The sequence below is a fragment of the Cololabis saira genome, chromosome 11 (assembly GCF_033807715.1).
Source record: "Cololabis saira isolate AMF1-May2022 chromosome 11, fColSai1.1, whole genome shotgun sequence".
NCBI classification, from domain to species: domain Eukaryota; kingdom Metazoa; phylum Chordata; class Actinopteri; order Beloniformes; family Belonidae; genus Cololabis; species Cololabis saira.
Genome location: NC_084597.1, coordinates 19,976,531 through 19,992,252, shown reverse-complemented (window position 1 = coordinate 19,992,252; position 15,722 = coordinate 19,976,531). Strand labels below are relative to the sequence as shown.

Below are 15,722 nucleotides of genomic sequence, written 5' to 3'. Positions count from 1 at the left end.
AAGGTGAGATTCAGAGGATAAAGACCTTTGCTGTGTTTTGACCCGCGGTTTTGACATCACACTTGGTGAGACCAAAATAAGAGCCGCGTAGAAAGATGCTAAAGGAAAGAAATCCACCGACTGGCACTTTGTCGTAACTTGTACCATTCACTCCACAAAACCATCTGACAAAGCCAGTTCACCACCTCCCCTTTTTTTGTTTGTCTACGTCTGCTCCATGTGGATTAGGGGGCATCGGCTTAGGCTGTAACATAAGGACTTTGAGGTTTGGACCCCTTCTAGATGTAACGTACGTCCTGATACCAGCTTCAGGATCATTTCTAAAGAGTCTGTGTCCAGGGGCGTCAATTGGGTATGCCAAGGTATGGCAGCCGCCACACCTCGGCTTCAAGGGAAAATGTAAATGTTTGTTTTTTAAATACATTTATGGAATTACTCTGTCTATTTGTATTGATTATTCTATTACTCAATACATATAGAATAACTACAAATGCAAATCAGAACAACATGATCGATTTCACTAGTTATTTTACACTGTAAAAACTCAAAATCTTAAGAATATTTGTCTTGTTTCTAGTTAAAATGTCTAATTTTTAGTAAAAAAAAAATCTCATTACATTTAAGACAAGACTCAAAAACAACCATTTTCACCTGTTTCAAGTAGATTTTCACTTAAAATAAGTGGAAAAATCTGCCAGTGGAACAATATTTTTTTGCTTGTAATGAGAAGATAAATCTTGTCCCACTGGCAGATTTTTCTACTTATTTCAAGTGAAAATTTACTTGAAACAGGTGAAAATGGTCAAATAACAAGTTATTTTTCTGGTAATGACTCTTGTTTTAAGTGTAAAAAGATTTTTTGGCTAAAAATGAGACATTTTAACTAGAAATAAGAAAAATATTCCTGGTAAGATTTTGAGTTTTTGCAGTGAGTGAGACTGCATTTGAAAAAGTTCCAATTTTCTTGACCACACAGATAAGCTCCATAACAGACTTCTGTGATGATGAGTATTCGCTGGACGTGTTGATTGATACTCTAGTTAAGTTCTGTGACTCAAAACCTTGCCATACCTTAGCTTCGACTGAATTGACGCCACTGTCTGTGTCCCTTTCTCTTGAGAAAAAGCCTCCGGGTCTTTGACATTTGTGAAATGCCGTGGAGCAGTGACGCTTCACCTCTGACTCGGTGGTGGCAGAATCTGAGCTACCTTTGGGGTCGTCGTCCTATTGGGAGGTCCAATGAAGCCACAGCTGTGGTTCTCTCACAGACATGACATTGTTCTCCAGGATTTCCTGGTTCCCTGATGTCAACCTGCCACTTGCTGCAGGATTCCAGTTCCTGAATAGACGAAGCAGCTCCAGATCATCACTGAGGTGACTGTTTAACTGTAGACAGCGTTTGCGTTTCAGCAGCACCATTGACCCACATAACCCGCATACATCCCTGTTTAGTCTGATTACTCCACTGTCCTAGTCAGCTTCCCACTTGTATTAGAAGTGCGTATTAGAGGGGGTTTTCTCAGGTCCTGGAAATCTTGCATGTAACTGAAATCTGAATGTAATCAGGTCTCTCTGGAAGTCTTCTGCAGTCTCCAAGATGGTTTTCATTCATTTATCCTCATCAGATACTGGCTGCAGTTTCGTTTTGTATCCTCTACTTGTGAAAGACCAATTATTTCTCAGCTCTTGTCTCACCTAACTGTCAAACATTCAACTCTTTTGAAGTAATTTGAAGTCGTGACAGTTGTTCGCCATGATTTCTGATGAGTCTAGTAATCAAAAGTAGTTAGGTGTGTTGAGTTTGCAGAAAAACACCCGCTAAAATACTGAGACATTTATAAAGACTTTTGTGATATGGTTTTAGCAAACAGCGGCAAAATATTATATTTTGACAATAAGCTTAATAGACGATGGGGACGGGATAACCTTTCTGACAAATGTATGTGATTGTGACTTCTTTTTTTTCTATTATTAAGGGAAGCTACATCTATTTTTCTAAATATTTTAGTGCAGTGAAAAAGAAATTGTGCCAAGAAGGTGCAGAAAAACCGGACATTTCCAGACTGTCAACACACAATGGCAGAAAAATGTAAAATGACCCTTAAATAAGATGTCAGCATCAGAGCTGAACTGCCAGTAAATCCACCAACAGGAACAATAAATCTCCAAGCAGCCGTTTCAGCGGGAACAATTCTAATTTTAAAAAGTGTACATACCTTACTGTGACTGCTGTCACCATATTTCCCCATGAGGTTGACGCGATGACAGTTTTTGTACCAGAAGGCACCTTTGTAGGACAAGGCGCAGTTTGTCACGGCGATGTCGTTGTCGTTGTCGTAGGTGGAGAAGGGCCGGCCCTGGTGGTAGATCATGGAGTCGCCTGGAGAGGAGATTGATTGATAAATAAATAGTCTCTCCTTCACACTTCATAACTGGCATGATGATCCAATCTTGGTAAGTCACATTTTTTTGGCATCGCAAATACCACCGAATATTCCTCTCCAATAATTCAACGTTTGTTTCATGAGTGTTGAAGTGTCGAATACTCCCGAGCACATTGGAGTTGTATTTTGGAGGGATGGCTGGACATCCATTTCTAAGATGAGCCACAGTACTAAACTGGCACCATTTACTCCATTTACCTGATGTTAAGAAAGTAACAAAATACTCAAGAGCAAGAGATTGTATGTCCAACTCTGTTGCAAAAATGTTCTTGAAAGATTAAAAAAATGTGCAGGGTTATCGGCTCCAGTTCTAGGTTGATTTGGTAAATATCTTGAAGGCAGCAGCTTTGTGTTTCCATTGCACAGAATATATCCCTGTGGAGTCCTTTAAGGGTCGATTTCCTTGGACCACAGCTATGCAGAAGACACCCAGATTTACTTGATTCTTGCGCTTCAGACTCATTCTGTCAGTGCTTGCAGCATGTGAATAGCTCAATGATACAAAGTTTCCTCCAATTAAATCAAGACAGGACAGAAATATTTCAATTTGGTAACAAAATAGGAAGAATAAAAGTTGCTGCCCAGCTCGAGTCCAGAAGTCTCAAGATTTAAAAAAAAAACCCAGGTAAGATATCTTGGCGTTTTTAATGGACGCAGACCTGAGCACTTTCAAACAAAAACAGATGATCGAACTGTGGACGGAAGGATGTTAAAAAAACAAAACACTGGAAATTTCTGAAATTGAATGAGAAAGTGCAGGCTGTGAAACAAAGAGACCTCTAGAAAAAAAAAAGACATCCTTGATACTTCCAGCGGATCAACTACTCTTGACCATTCCTCTTCACAGATCTCCTTATTTGCAAGACACGATCACAATATAGTTTTTCACTCACTCACTCACTCATCTTCTCCCGCTTCATCCGTTCCTGGGTCGCGGGGGCAGCAGCCTCAGCAGGGATGCCCAGACTTCCCTCACCCCAGACACCTCCTCCAGCTCCTCCGGGGGGAGTCCGAGGCGTTCCCAGGCCAGCCGAGAGACATAGTCTCTCCAGCGTGTCCTGGGTCTTCCCCGGGGTCTCCTCCCGGTGGGACATGCCTGGAACACCTCCCTAGGGAGGCGTCCAGGAGGATCCGGTACAGATGCCCAAGCCACCTCAGCTGACTCCTCTCAATGTGGAGGAGCAGCGGCTCGACTCCGAGCTCCTCCCGGGTGACCGAACTCCTCACCCTATCTCTAAGTGAGCGTCCAGCCACCCTGCGGAGGAAACTCATCTCGGCCGCTTGTATCCGCGATCTTGTCCTTTCGGTCACTACCCAAAGTTCATGACCATAGGTGAGGGTAGGTGCGTAGATTGACCGGTAAATCGAGAGCTTCGCCTTTCGACTCAGCTCCCTCTTCACCACGACGGTCCAGTACATCGACCGCATAACTGCGGACGCTGCACCGATCCGCCTGTCAATCTCACGCTCCATTGTTCCCTCACTCGTGAACAAGATCCCGAGATACTTGAACTCCTCCACCTGAGGCAGGACTTCTCCACCCACCCGGAGAAGGCACGCCACCCTTTTCCGGTCGAGGGTTCCCCTCCTTGAACCGCCACCTTACTGTAATATAGTTTTTATGAATACAAAAATGTTTGAAATCAAAGTGGCTCAAAAATATCTCTTCCAAAGCCACCCCATCAACTGGACTCCAGCCCCACATTTTAGCCTCCAAATTGCTATCAAATTTTAATCTGTGCCCCAGTATCGTTGGCTGGATTTTAGATTTTTTAACAAACAGACAACAGTGTGTCAGAGTGAATGGTGCTCTGTCCGACGTCCTCCTCTCCTCCACTGGTTCTCCACAAGGCTGTGTCCTCTCACCTATTTTATACATCCTGTACACCAATGACTGCAGAAGCTCCCACCTGAACAGACATGTCCCTAAATTTGCGGATGACACAGTCATAGTGAGTCTGCTGCAGGGGGAGGGCACAGTTCCTGGACCAGTGGTGGACGATTTTATCCACTGGTGTGATGATTCCTTTTTAAACTTAAATGTGACAAAGACCAAGGACATGTGCATTGATTTTAGGAGGAACCCAAACCCTCAACCCTTAACTGTAATTAAGGGGGAGAGTGTGGAGCGAGTCACAACTTTTAAGTACTTGGGTGTGGTCATCGACAACAAGTTGTCTTTTAATGAGAACACAGATGCTGTGTACAAGAAATCACAACAGCGCTTGCACTTTCTCCGGATGCTTAACCGGTTCGGAGTGTGCAACAAATTAATGACTATATTCTACCACTCTGTGATTGAGTCTGTCCTGACGTTTGCCATTATCTCCTGGTTTGGTAGCCTCTCACTAGGAGATAAAAAGAGGCTGGAACACATAGTTAAAGTTGCCAGCAAAATCATTGGTGTTGCCCTCCCTGATTTGCCTACTGTCTTTGGCAGGAGGGTAACATCCAAGGCTCAGGACATCCTACAGTGTCCTGACCATCCTCTCCATGCCCAATTTGAACTCTTACCCTTTGGCAGGAGATTCAGATTGCCCAGGACCAAATCAAACAGACTTAAAAATTCTCATCTCCCAACTTAATTTACAACTCAAAAAATGAACAGCTGTGAACTTCACTGCCCACTCTCCACACTACATCCTCAGTCCCTCCCAGGGTATTTGTGTGTACTTTGTGTGCTGTGTCCTAGCTGTGTTTTTGTGCTCTGTGTTTTTGTGCCTTTTATGTTCTATGTTTCTTGGTTTTATTCCCCCCTGTGAAGCAAATTTCCCCTCCGCGGGATAATAAAATGAAATTGAATTGAATTGAATTGGACTCCACATGTGCAATGAGCTGTTCCTCCAGCACTGTGGGTGTCTGTTGAACATGTTTGATATAACATGAAAAACTATAACTGAGTGTCATTATTTTAAGCTGTGGTTTACATTAAGATCAGATAATATTTGATGTCAAGAGGAAAGTATGCCAGAGGAAAAGTAGTCAACTGCATAGAGTTCATGCACTCTTTCTCAGGTGCAGCAGCAAAGGCATGAAGCTCTTGGGAGGTTTTCAACTAACGGCCATATGTCTCTGTTGTTAAGGAGGACGTGCCCCAAAGCAACAATCTGCAACCGTTTTCATTTTTCCGACGGGTTAACCAGCCAATATCAGAGGAGTCTGAACTGAAACCTTTAGGAAAACTCCACAGCGAGCTGAAAAATTAGACTTGGACGACTTTTTCCAAGATTTATCAAGCCTGCACCTGCACATCAGTAACAAAATCCACCTGTAGCAGCATCTCTAAAAGTCATCATTTAAAACGCTGTCCAGTCTATACTTGAGGCTGAAATGGCTGTGTGACAACCTCAGCATGGTGGAAGAAAAACAAATGAGATGTAACTGCCTCTGGATATCCTGTATAAAACGCACCTTAAAGCAAAAACACAGATTTAAACTTCTGGATTTGTTTCAGACTCAAATGATCAGATTTCAGATTTAAATGAAAAAGTAACTTTAAGTTCCCTTTTCTGACATTTCAAGTCTTTTAGTCCCTTTTCTACGAACCATCCAGTGAAGTAAAACCCACCTGCAGTCCCGCTGTACGCTCCTATGTGCAGCTTATACCGCGACCGTGGCTCTCCAACTGTGAACTTGTCGTACTGAGCGTAGGCTGCTTCCCCTTGGTCTGTCAAGTCCACTCGCAGCTCATAATGTCCCAGAGACGTGATTTTATGGAGGTTGGACAGTCCTGTCGGACAAGTTTAAAGTGTGAGAGTCTGGAGCAGTTTTGATTGACGTAGAGAATAAATAATGCCGCTGCAGAAATGGCGCACTCTTACCCAGCCAGAACTCATCGTTCATGTTACCGAATCCAGCAGTGTAGTTCTTCCAGTTCCTGAAGAATTCCACATTTCCGTTCTGGCGTCTGAGGAAAACCTGACGAGTGCAGATTCTCATGAGCTTTAAAACAGTCTCACAACAGTCAGAGCAGTTGAGGCCTCAGCGGTGCCGTTTATCCTCAGCAGTGGTGGACAGTAACGGAGTAAATTTACTTGAGTACTGTACTTAAGTACATATCCAGAGGATTTGTACTTTACTTGAGTATTAGATTTCTTTGGTACTTATTACTCTTACTTGAATACATTTCCAAGACAAATATTTTTACTTTTACTCGAGTAAATTTCTAGGAAGGCTGAAAAGTACTCGTTACTTTCAGGTCTGCTCTTTTTTCTTCCTAAAATCCTATTGGACACAAGCTGTTTTTGTCAAAGGAGGAGACCTATCACAGTGCACGCTCTCCACTGGGATGTACGTAAAGCGGAAATACATCAAGCGTCCTCAAAACGATACCGCCAAAGTAGCCTGCGTTTGTCTTGAAAGCAGACATGTCGTTTTTTGTAAAGCAGTGGTCTTTGAGGGGGATCCAGACTTAGTTGGATGGTGCAGGTTCATTTGGTTTCAGTTCATGATTGTTAATAAACTCTGCATCATCTGCTGTCCTCTTATGATCCCATTCATTTGATTTGTTTTTGGTGGTTCTGCAGGTTTTATATAACATTGTGGTTCTAAAAGCAGCACATCAGTGCAGCTGGTTTCAAAGAGTTAATTCTCAGAAACAAGAGTTAAAAGATCCTTAAATTAATTTAGAAAAAATATAGTTATTTACTGATGTGGAAAATAAGAAATTTACTCTTACTCTTACTTTTACTTAAAGTAAATTTAAACACATTTACTTTTGGATACTTAAGTACCTTTAAAAGCAAGTACTTTTCTACTCTTATTCGAGTAATATTTTGACTGAGCTACTTTTACTTGTAACGGAGTAAATTTTGACCAGTAGTATTTGTACTCTTACTCAAGTACTGGGGTCGAGTACTCTGTCCACCTCTGATCCTCAGTCACAAAAACAGGCACTGCATTAATAGTCACGGTCATATTCAATTCAGAGTGAGCTGTGTTGTGAAACTGTCTCCTCACCATCCATCCCCCGCCATCTGTGGTCATGTCGCAGTAAACCTGGATGGGCTGGCTGTCCTCCCCTCCGATATAGATGGTGTACAGACCCGAGGTCGTCTCTCCGTTCAGTAGAAGCTGAGCACAGTCCCGAGGACGCCTGTACAACTGTCCAACTGGGGAAAAAACACAAATTACACAAATTACAAACACGTCGTCTTCGAGGTGTCAGAGGACAGGTGCTTCATCTGAAAGAGTATATGAAACTAAATTTTTGGGAGTAATTATAGATCATAAACTTTGTTGGAAGCCACATATAGATTATATTAAGCAGAAATTGTCTAAATCTATTGGTATAATTTACAAAACAAGGGATCTGTTGGATAAAAAATATCTGCACATACTGTATTTCTCTGTTATCATGCCATACATGTCATATTGTGTGGAGGTTTGGGGGAATACGTATAGAACTTATATAGACCCTATAGTTAAACTCCAGAAAAGAGCTGTAAGAATAATAAATAAAGTTTCTTATCGTGACACTACTTACAAAATTCATGGATATTGTATATTTAAAAACATTAGAAATTTTGTTTCGAGTTAAGAATAATAGCCTTCCTGCTTGTTTTCAGCATTTCTTTAAATTAAGAGAAACAAATTATGATTTAAGAAGGCTGTGGGTCTTTGAAAGATGTCGTGTGAGGACTAATGTTAAATATATATGTGTTTCATTTTTGGGAGTCAAATTATGGAATCAACTTAGTGATGAAGTGAAACTGTGTAAATCTCTTTTGAATTTTAAAAAAATATTGAAAAGTAAAATAATTAAGGATTACAATGCTAAATGATTGGAGTATAATTTGGTTAAGCAGAACAATTTAAAGGGAAATTTCTCTTTTTGTTTCTTTTCATATTGCAGATAATCTGGGTTGTTCAGTACAGGGTAGGCAAGCTTTGGCTTCAGCCTATTCCTTTTTCGGTTACAGAGTTTATTATTATTTTTTGTGTGAAACTGATGAGTGTAAACTTGTATGAAAGTGTTTTGTCATTTACACACACACACACACACACACACACACAGTTTGAATTGAAAATAATGTAATAACCGAAATAAACAATTCATTCATTCATTCATTCATTCATTCATTGTCACTGCCGTGCAGAGAGAAATACACCACAAGTCTCTCTCTCTCTCTCTCTCTCTCTCTCTCTCTCTCTCTCTCTCTCTCTCTCTCTCTCTCTCTCTCTCTCTCTCTCTCTCTCTCTCTCTCTCTCTCTCTCTAAAATGGCTCCTGGAAAAGATGAGAAGAGTGAAAGTCTTTCCATCTGAGCAGCTCAAAAAAGTGGAAAAACAAGTCCAGGTGATCCATTACAGAACAGTTCCAGATGAACTGAACCGCGTGAGAATGGCACCTGGACTGTCGTGCCACCAACCCTCCTAAAGAAAGAATAAAAGCAACATAAAAAAGAGCCTTACTGGTGGAGAAGACGGTGGTTATGTAGCGACTCCTCTGGGCTCCAGCAGCGGCCTGCAGTCGGACCTCGTACTCTGTTGAGCCGGTCAGCTGGGACATGCTGTAAGAAGAGGCTGTCGGGCTGAGCATCACCTCCTGGACCCACACAGATGCACAGAAGGCAAAGCATTCACACAGTGCTAAGCTGTACTGGAGAAACACGTGCATCATAAGCAATCTTTGAAACTCTTGACACTCAAGTTTTAAGTGGATTCTGAGTCCTTTTTTATTTTTTAATGTATGTGAATATCCATCCATCCTTCAACGTCTGTCTATCTGGGTTCAAGTTACAGGTGCAATCAGGTCTCAGCTGAGTCTCTCCAGCCCGTCCTTTGGATCTTCTCCCACTTTGATAAGTCTCAAACACCTCCTGCTGTCCTGCATGTTGTAGATGCCCCCCTTTGTTTGAGTTGAAACAAGCAAAAACCATCTTGACCTGCACGTACCCTGATTTTACCGTCAGCAGACGAGAAGCTGAGAGTGTATCCAGTGACAGCTGCGTGAGGTGGTTTCCAGGTCAGAGTTGCACTTTCAGTTTGAACGTTAATAGCCTTCAAGTCACGAGGAGGGTCCACGCCTACACGTGCACACACATGTACAGCATCACACGTCAGTCATCACTCAGGACAGATGATGTAGCTGGATACAAATGTATCTGCACCCACCTGTGGTGAACTCAGTAACAGCAGCGGCACTCTTCAGAGTTTCTCTCACACCATGAACTCCAACCATGTAGTGGGTTGCTGGAACCAGAGAGTTCATCTCAAACTCCACCGTGTTCCCAGAAACAACCTCCACCACCGGGGACACTGAGGCAGGAAACAAATCGTACAAATCATCCGACGCGGATCGATCGATGAGGCTGTCCTTCTGAATTTTAGGGGAAAACGTACTTGATTCAGCCCTGAAGGTGATAACATAGCCGTCAACGGTTGCTACAGATGGTTGCCACAGCAACAGAGCTGAAGTGTCAGTCACATTGACCGCAGTTACACCCTGCGGGCTGTCCAAAGCTTCAGGACACACACAGAAAAGGTTCAAATTAATTATCATCGATTTTTTTCCAGTATTGCATCATAATTGTGGAGGAGCAGGGGAAATCCAACCTGTGGTGACGGCGTCAGTGCTGGGCTCACTCTCCTCCAGACCCTTCAGGGAACTCACGGTCACTTGGTAGGTCTTTCCAGGAATCATATTGATCAGCAGAGTCTCAGTAACGCTGCCATCTGCAGTCACGACCAGCGGGTTTCCTGCGAAGGAAAAACAAAATGTACAGAAAGAAAAGCATTAGCTGATTAACTTATACGTCTGCATTTCAACTTTCATCCTTGTCACGCCAACTGCCTGAACAGCAAAGAGCATCCACATCTCAATTCATATTCAACACAACAGCCACATCTTCATCCAGGCCTGCAGGGGGCAGACCAACATTCAGTGAGCACCACAGTACCCAACTTCCTGTCAGGTCAAACCAACTTTCTAAAGACAACATTGCCTTCAGAGCAACATGTGGAGCAGAAGACAAAGCCAGAAAAGTTTGGTGCTGAAAACTAAGCAATAAGAACTTTAAGAGAAGGAACCAAATAACCTGCACAATAAAAGAAAAAAAAAAAACCCTCAGTTAAAAGGTCAACACGCAACTGGTAGGATACTTTGAAAATACTTACCTTGTTGATGGAATGGAGAAAGGACAATGTGTGTTCAGGTTTTGTTTGGTTACTTGTTGATTATTTAAGTTAATGTTTAACCTTTTTTACTTTATAGTTTGGTTAAAATATTCAGTTTGAAGAGCTAATGCTGTTTTTGTTGGTATTTTGATCTAGTGGATCAATTTAGTGGCAATTATTTGGAAATTAAATTATTATTAACTTTGGAAACTTGATTCCTGATTGTTTGGCTTGAATGTTTCAGTTAAGATTGGTAGATTCATTTTAAGTTTGTGCTGCATATGTTTAATGGTTATTACAATATACGTACACTTGATTTGGCTGCATAATTTGACATTTAAACTTTAACCTAAAGTAGTTTATGGAATGAATTAACCGATACAAAGGTATCTCTACTTTTGCTTTACATTTCATGTGTAATTTAATTAATCAGTAATTTTATTTACTAATTAAACTTGGAACGATGTGTTTCTTTGTATATTTTCTGCTCTTGTGTTCAAGGTTTTCAACCTACTACTACTACTACTACTACTACTACTACTGTTACCCTACTGTACCTAACCATTACCACTACCTCTGCTACTACAACCAAGAAACCCCTTCATCACCACTCAAAAAAGAATTTCAATAAAAAACAAAAAGGGGAAACAGACTGGAGTTCCTTGCATTGACCAAACTCTTTCAAGTTGGAGTAGAAACTGAGGGCAAAATCAAACAAAACACCAAACAACTTGACAATCCTATACCTTCTGAACAGATTAATGTAAAACAAATAAGATGGAACTAAATAAACTCATACGTTTGAAAAGTGTAGCGGGAACAGAGGCAAGGAGGTTGCTGGGTTTTGTCTATGTAGGCAGGCAATGAATGTGCTGACAAAGTGATGAGGGTAAAACTCGTAAACTCTCTCATAGATGAAAACTCGCAGCCAACAAGTCCCTATCCAGGGTGTAGAGACGCTCCTTTACAAAAACAAGCCCTGCAATCCCAACTGAAACCCTTGGGGAGGTTTTGGGGCTCGGAAAAGTTCCCTGATGTCCTCTCTTTCTTTCTCACATCCTCAACATATCCTCCTTTTGTCCTTTCAACTCATCATGGCAGACGTTGCAAAGTTTCAGAAGTTGCAGGAAAGAGGTATGCTTACAATTGCGCCATCTACTCCGCCTGTCTACCGGCTTGGCTGATGAAGAGACAGAGAGTAGCCAAAGCTACAACTATGCATCCATTGACAGGTGGATATTAGCATCTGCACACAAACACATGGTGATCCATTCCAACTCTGCCAGAATAAGAAACAAAAAAACACATTACCTCCTTCAAATGGCACATAGGTGATACGGTAGTTATCAACCGGGGAGCGTGGCATGGACCAGTGAACCACAGCTGTAGATGGAGTCACTTCAGAGAAGTGAAGTCCTCTTGGAGAGCTCAGGCCTGGCAGGGTGCAGACACAGAGGCAGGAAGATGAGGGGAAAAGGTGAATTGAGGTGAATAAAATGTGTCTTATGACACCGAGAGAAACAGAGAGCTTTCAGTTCAGGGAATCCAAATTCACAGTATGTTGCACCAGAGCAGTTTCCTTTAGAGAGAGCTGAGCCTAAACCAGAGGAATAAAGATGATTAGTGGGATTCTGGACTCAGCGCATCTCACTAAACCATCAGAAAGGTCAGTGGTTAGTATAAAACCTCACTTTTTTTGCAAATTCTTTTCATATACCTGTCTGAGCAACCCCTGTAATAGGTTGGGAACGGTGGTCCAGTGTGACACCGTAAAGCTCGATTTCATACTCAGTGCCACCCTTGAGCCCCGTTACCACCTTGGTTCGCTCGTCGCCACGGGTGTTGTACTCTTGAGGATGAGATAATCTTTTGCCGTCCCTTATTTTGATCACAAATCTGTCAAACAGGTCTTCGTCCGCCGCCCACGATAAACGGAAACTGTCGGCTGTGATATCCGAAACGAAGAGATGCTCCACCTCGGGCTCGGCCTCTGGTTAGACAGGGAGACATTAACGAAGCAGTAGATGTGACGCTGTCCCAGCAAAGCTCAACAACTGGTGTCAGTTTAGAAGAGGTCGGCGCGCAGGCAAGAAGGTTGTGGAGTTGAAGACAGGATCGTATTCCAGCCTGAAAGCCTTGTTGTCCACTGTCTTCCCTCTGCCATGCTCAGGCATCCGTTAGTGTACAACAGAGCGGACGGACTACAGAGGCATCCAAGAACTACAGGACGAGTACAAGTGTTTATTCATGTCAGTAAGTTGAACCGATGAAACGAACGCCCCATGCGTGCTCGAGGATGGCCTCGAAACAAATGAAATTAGAAAGTTCAGTTAGGTCCACAAGTATTTGGAAAATAAAGTTGAAGATGTTGTCTTTATACACGGATAAACAGCAATGAAGATGTGATCAAACTGTGGACTTTCAGCTTTTGGAGGTTTCACAATCGTATGAGATTTACCACTTTCAGGAGCTCAAAAGCATTTGGACAACCGAAAACAAGTTAAGTGCCCAGGCGTGGTCCGCTTCCCTCCTACTACAAGTTAAATGGTCTGGAGCTGATACGACGTACACAGGTTATCCAGTTTCAGCTCTCTTGATCGAGCCACAGATTTGGCACATGTTTCATGGTGCAACAGGGAGAGCCTCACAAGGCCGGGAATCGAACGGGGGACATTTCTGAGTGGGACCAACCACCGGACTTGAGCTACCGTAACGTCCAAGATGAACGGACGTCATTGTTGGGAAGAAAAGAGGAAAAGGGCAGGAAAAATAAAGTATAGCAAGCAGTTAAAAGATCTTCTATTGAGGATAGTAACAACCCGAGTGTGCTCAAATTAGCAGATTAAGATTATATCAGTGCAAACTGATTTGACATCTAAACGACCTCCCATGAAATCACAATCGCTGGCTAGTTTTAATTTATGATGCCACTGCTGACAGAAGGAGACTGCGGAGAAGTTCTGGTTGACTAACTCCAAACTTCAGGCTCATTTCAACAGTTAAGGATTTTCATTCAAGATTAAAAAATAATGTCTTGTTTACAGTTGTGTCACTTTGTCCAAACACTTCTGAGCCTCTAAAAATTGTGGTGTGAACCCTCCTAAACCTCTCAAAGCTGAACGTCAATTGAGTTTTAATTCTTTTCATTTCAAACCCATCGTGATGGTATAAAAAGGCAAAATTACAAAGATCTATCATCGTCCAAATACTTCGGGACTTAACTTTAAAATCAACAGACATTTCATGCTCAAAATGTAAGTTGATTCGTCAGTGTTTTCCTACAAATGAATGTTTGATTTCCTTCGGTGGCTTTAGCCACAACTACAGCGAGAGTCCACAGCACCGTGGCGGAGTTAGTCCACCGATATCTGTACACGACCAATTCAGAATGTGAAGGAAAACACACTGTAAAATATGAAAACAAACAAATCTGCTTGTTCATATTTTGGAGGAAAGGAGAAACGGACAGGAGCTCCACGTCTCTTCTTGTTGACGCAGCTGCATAACAAGTAAAAAAGGTTTTAATCAAGGCGAGATCATTCTGGAAAATATTTTAAAAAACAAGAAAAAAGGGGGTTTAAACCAGAGAATAAGAATGATCTGCCAAAGCTTCACCACCAAAACATGGCATTTAAGTCCACCAGCACGAAAGGTTCAAATCAAGGAACTGTGCCAGGTTGTGACAGTGAAACTTGGTACCTGTGTGAAGTTTAACAATTACACATGTAGACATACAGCAGCTGCAGCAAAATAAGAAACTGGATGGTTTAGTAAGACGAGGGGCCTTGCAGTGCACTGCGAGTGGTACCTGTCACAGCCACTGTAGTCAGAGGCCGAGAGAGAAGCCCCGACTCTGACACCCCGGTCAGCCTGACCTCATAGCCTATGCCGGTGATGAGGCCCCAGATGTCCAGGTGGCTTTGGTTTCCCGGCACAGTGAACTCCTGAGGCTCCAGCAGCCAGCCCGAGTCTGTCACCACTAAGTGAAAGTGGCTGAAGCCGCCACTAGAGGGGGCTATTTCTTCCTGCTCCACCTGCTGCCGCCTCACCGCCCACGACACTCGGAAACCGTAGGGAGTTACGTTGGAAATGTTCATGTTTTCTACTTTAGGCAGAGGAGCTGGGAGGGAGGGAGGGAGGGGTGGGTTTGGTTGGAGGGGAATAAGAGTCCATTAGGAGGTTAATGTGTGCACTGGTTGCAAAAGCAAATGTAGAGTTACTAATTTCACTAAGTGAAATATTTTAAGTATTTAAAGGCCAAAACACACGAGGGGCAGATGTGGCATGCATCATAAATGCTCTCTGAGATGCTACAAGCAATATTTTGAGTCTCAAGATCAAAATAAATTTTACTAGAGACAATAGACACCGTTACATTGCATGTTCAAAGAATAAAATATTCACACAAGCGACCACTCTCACTGATACGACGGAGTATTAGGGTCAAACTAAGACAGAAAAAATTGGAAATTACGAGAATAAAGTCATAATATAATGAGAATAAAGTCGTAAAATTACGAGAATAAAGTCGTAATGTTGCGAGAATAAAGTCGTAATAGAATAAAGTCGTAATATTATGAGAATAAAGTCGTAACATTACGAGAATAAAGTCGTAATGTTGCGAGAATAAAGTCATAATATTACGAGAATAAAGTCGTAACATTACGAGAATAAAGTCGTAATATTACGAGAATAAAGTCGTAAAATTACGAGAATAAAGTCGTAACATTACGAGAATAAAGTCGTAATGTTGCGAGAATAAAGTCGTAATATTATGAGAATATAATTTATGAGAACTCTAACAGGAAGAGCTTCTTCTCCCTGTGTTAAAATGAGGAATATTGAGCATCTTGTGAAGTTATATTTATATATTTATAATATATTTAGACTTTATTCTCGTAATATTATGACTTTATTCTCGTAATTTTACGACTTTATTCTCATTACATTATGACTTTATTCTCGTAATTTCCTTTTTTGTTTTTTTGTTTGGCCCTAATACTCCGTCGTACACTGAGGCCCTCTGAGCCATTTTACTTTCCCAAATGGAGCAAAGATTTTGTACAAAAGAGACAGCTGCTGGTCCTGAGGCAGAGAAGTCGTCTGTCAACCGGAGGGTCACTGACGATTCCTGGCCGCTGCAGTGCCTGCGTCCAAGTGTC

General features: G+C 42.1%; 1 protein-coding gene across 7 annotated transcripts in view; it reads right to left on the bottom strand.

The window, feature by feature from the left end:
- LOC133455086 (tenascin-like) overlaps nucleotides 1–15,722 on the bottom strand; it is a 61,564-nt gene that overhangs the window by 2,164 nt on the left and 43,678 nt on the right. For 3 of the 7 annotated variants that reach the window (XM_061733927.1, XM_061733928.1, XM_061733929.1), the window contains 12 exons: nucleotides 14,369–14,680; nucleotides 12,278–12,550; nucleotides 11,872–11,994; nucleotides 10,000–10,143; nucleotides 9,787–9,906; nucleotides 9,559–9,702; nucleotides 9,340–9,470; nucleotides 8,857–8,989; nucleotides 7,404–7,555; nucleotides 6,266–6,362; nucleotides 6,013–6,174; nucleotides 2,217–2,380 (listed from right to left, as the gene is read on the bottom strand). In XM_061733927.1, the coding sequence (XP_061589911.1) occupies nucleotides 2,217–2,380; nucleotides 6,013–6,174; nucleotides 6,266–6,362; nucleotides 7,404–7,555; nucleotides 8,857–8,989; nucleotides 9,340–9,470; nucleotides 9,559–9,702; nucleotides 9,787–9,906; nucleotides 10,000–10,143; nucleotides 11,872–11,994; nucleotides 12,278–12,550; nucleotides 14,369–14,680 (1,955 nt within the window). The remainder of the gene's footprint in view (nucleotides 1–2,216; nucleotides 2,381–6,012; nucleotides 6,175–6,265; nucleotides 6,363–7,403; nucleotides 7,556–8,856; nucleotides 8,990–9,339; nucleotides 9,471–9,558; nucleotides 9,703–9,786; nucleotides 9,907–9,999; nucleotides 10,144–11,871; nucleotides 11,995–12,277; nucleotides 12,551–14,368; nucleotides 14,681–15,722) is intronic. The other 4 variants (XM_061733930.1, XM_061733931.1, XM_061733932.1 and 1 more) reach the window with 2 other exon arrangements.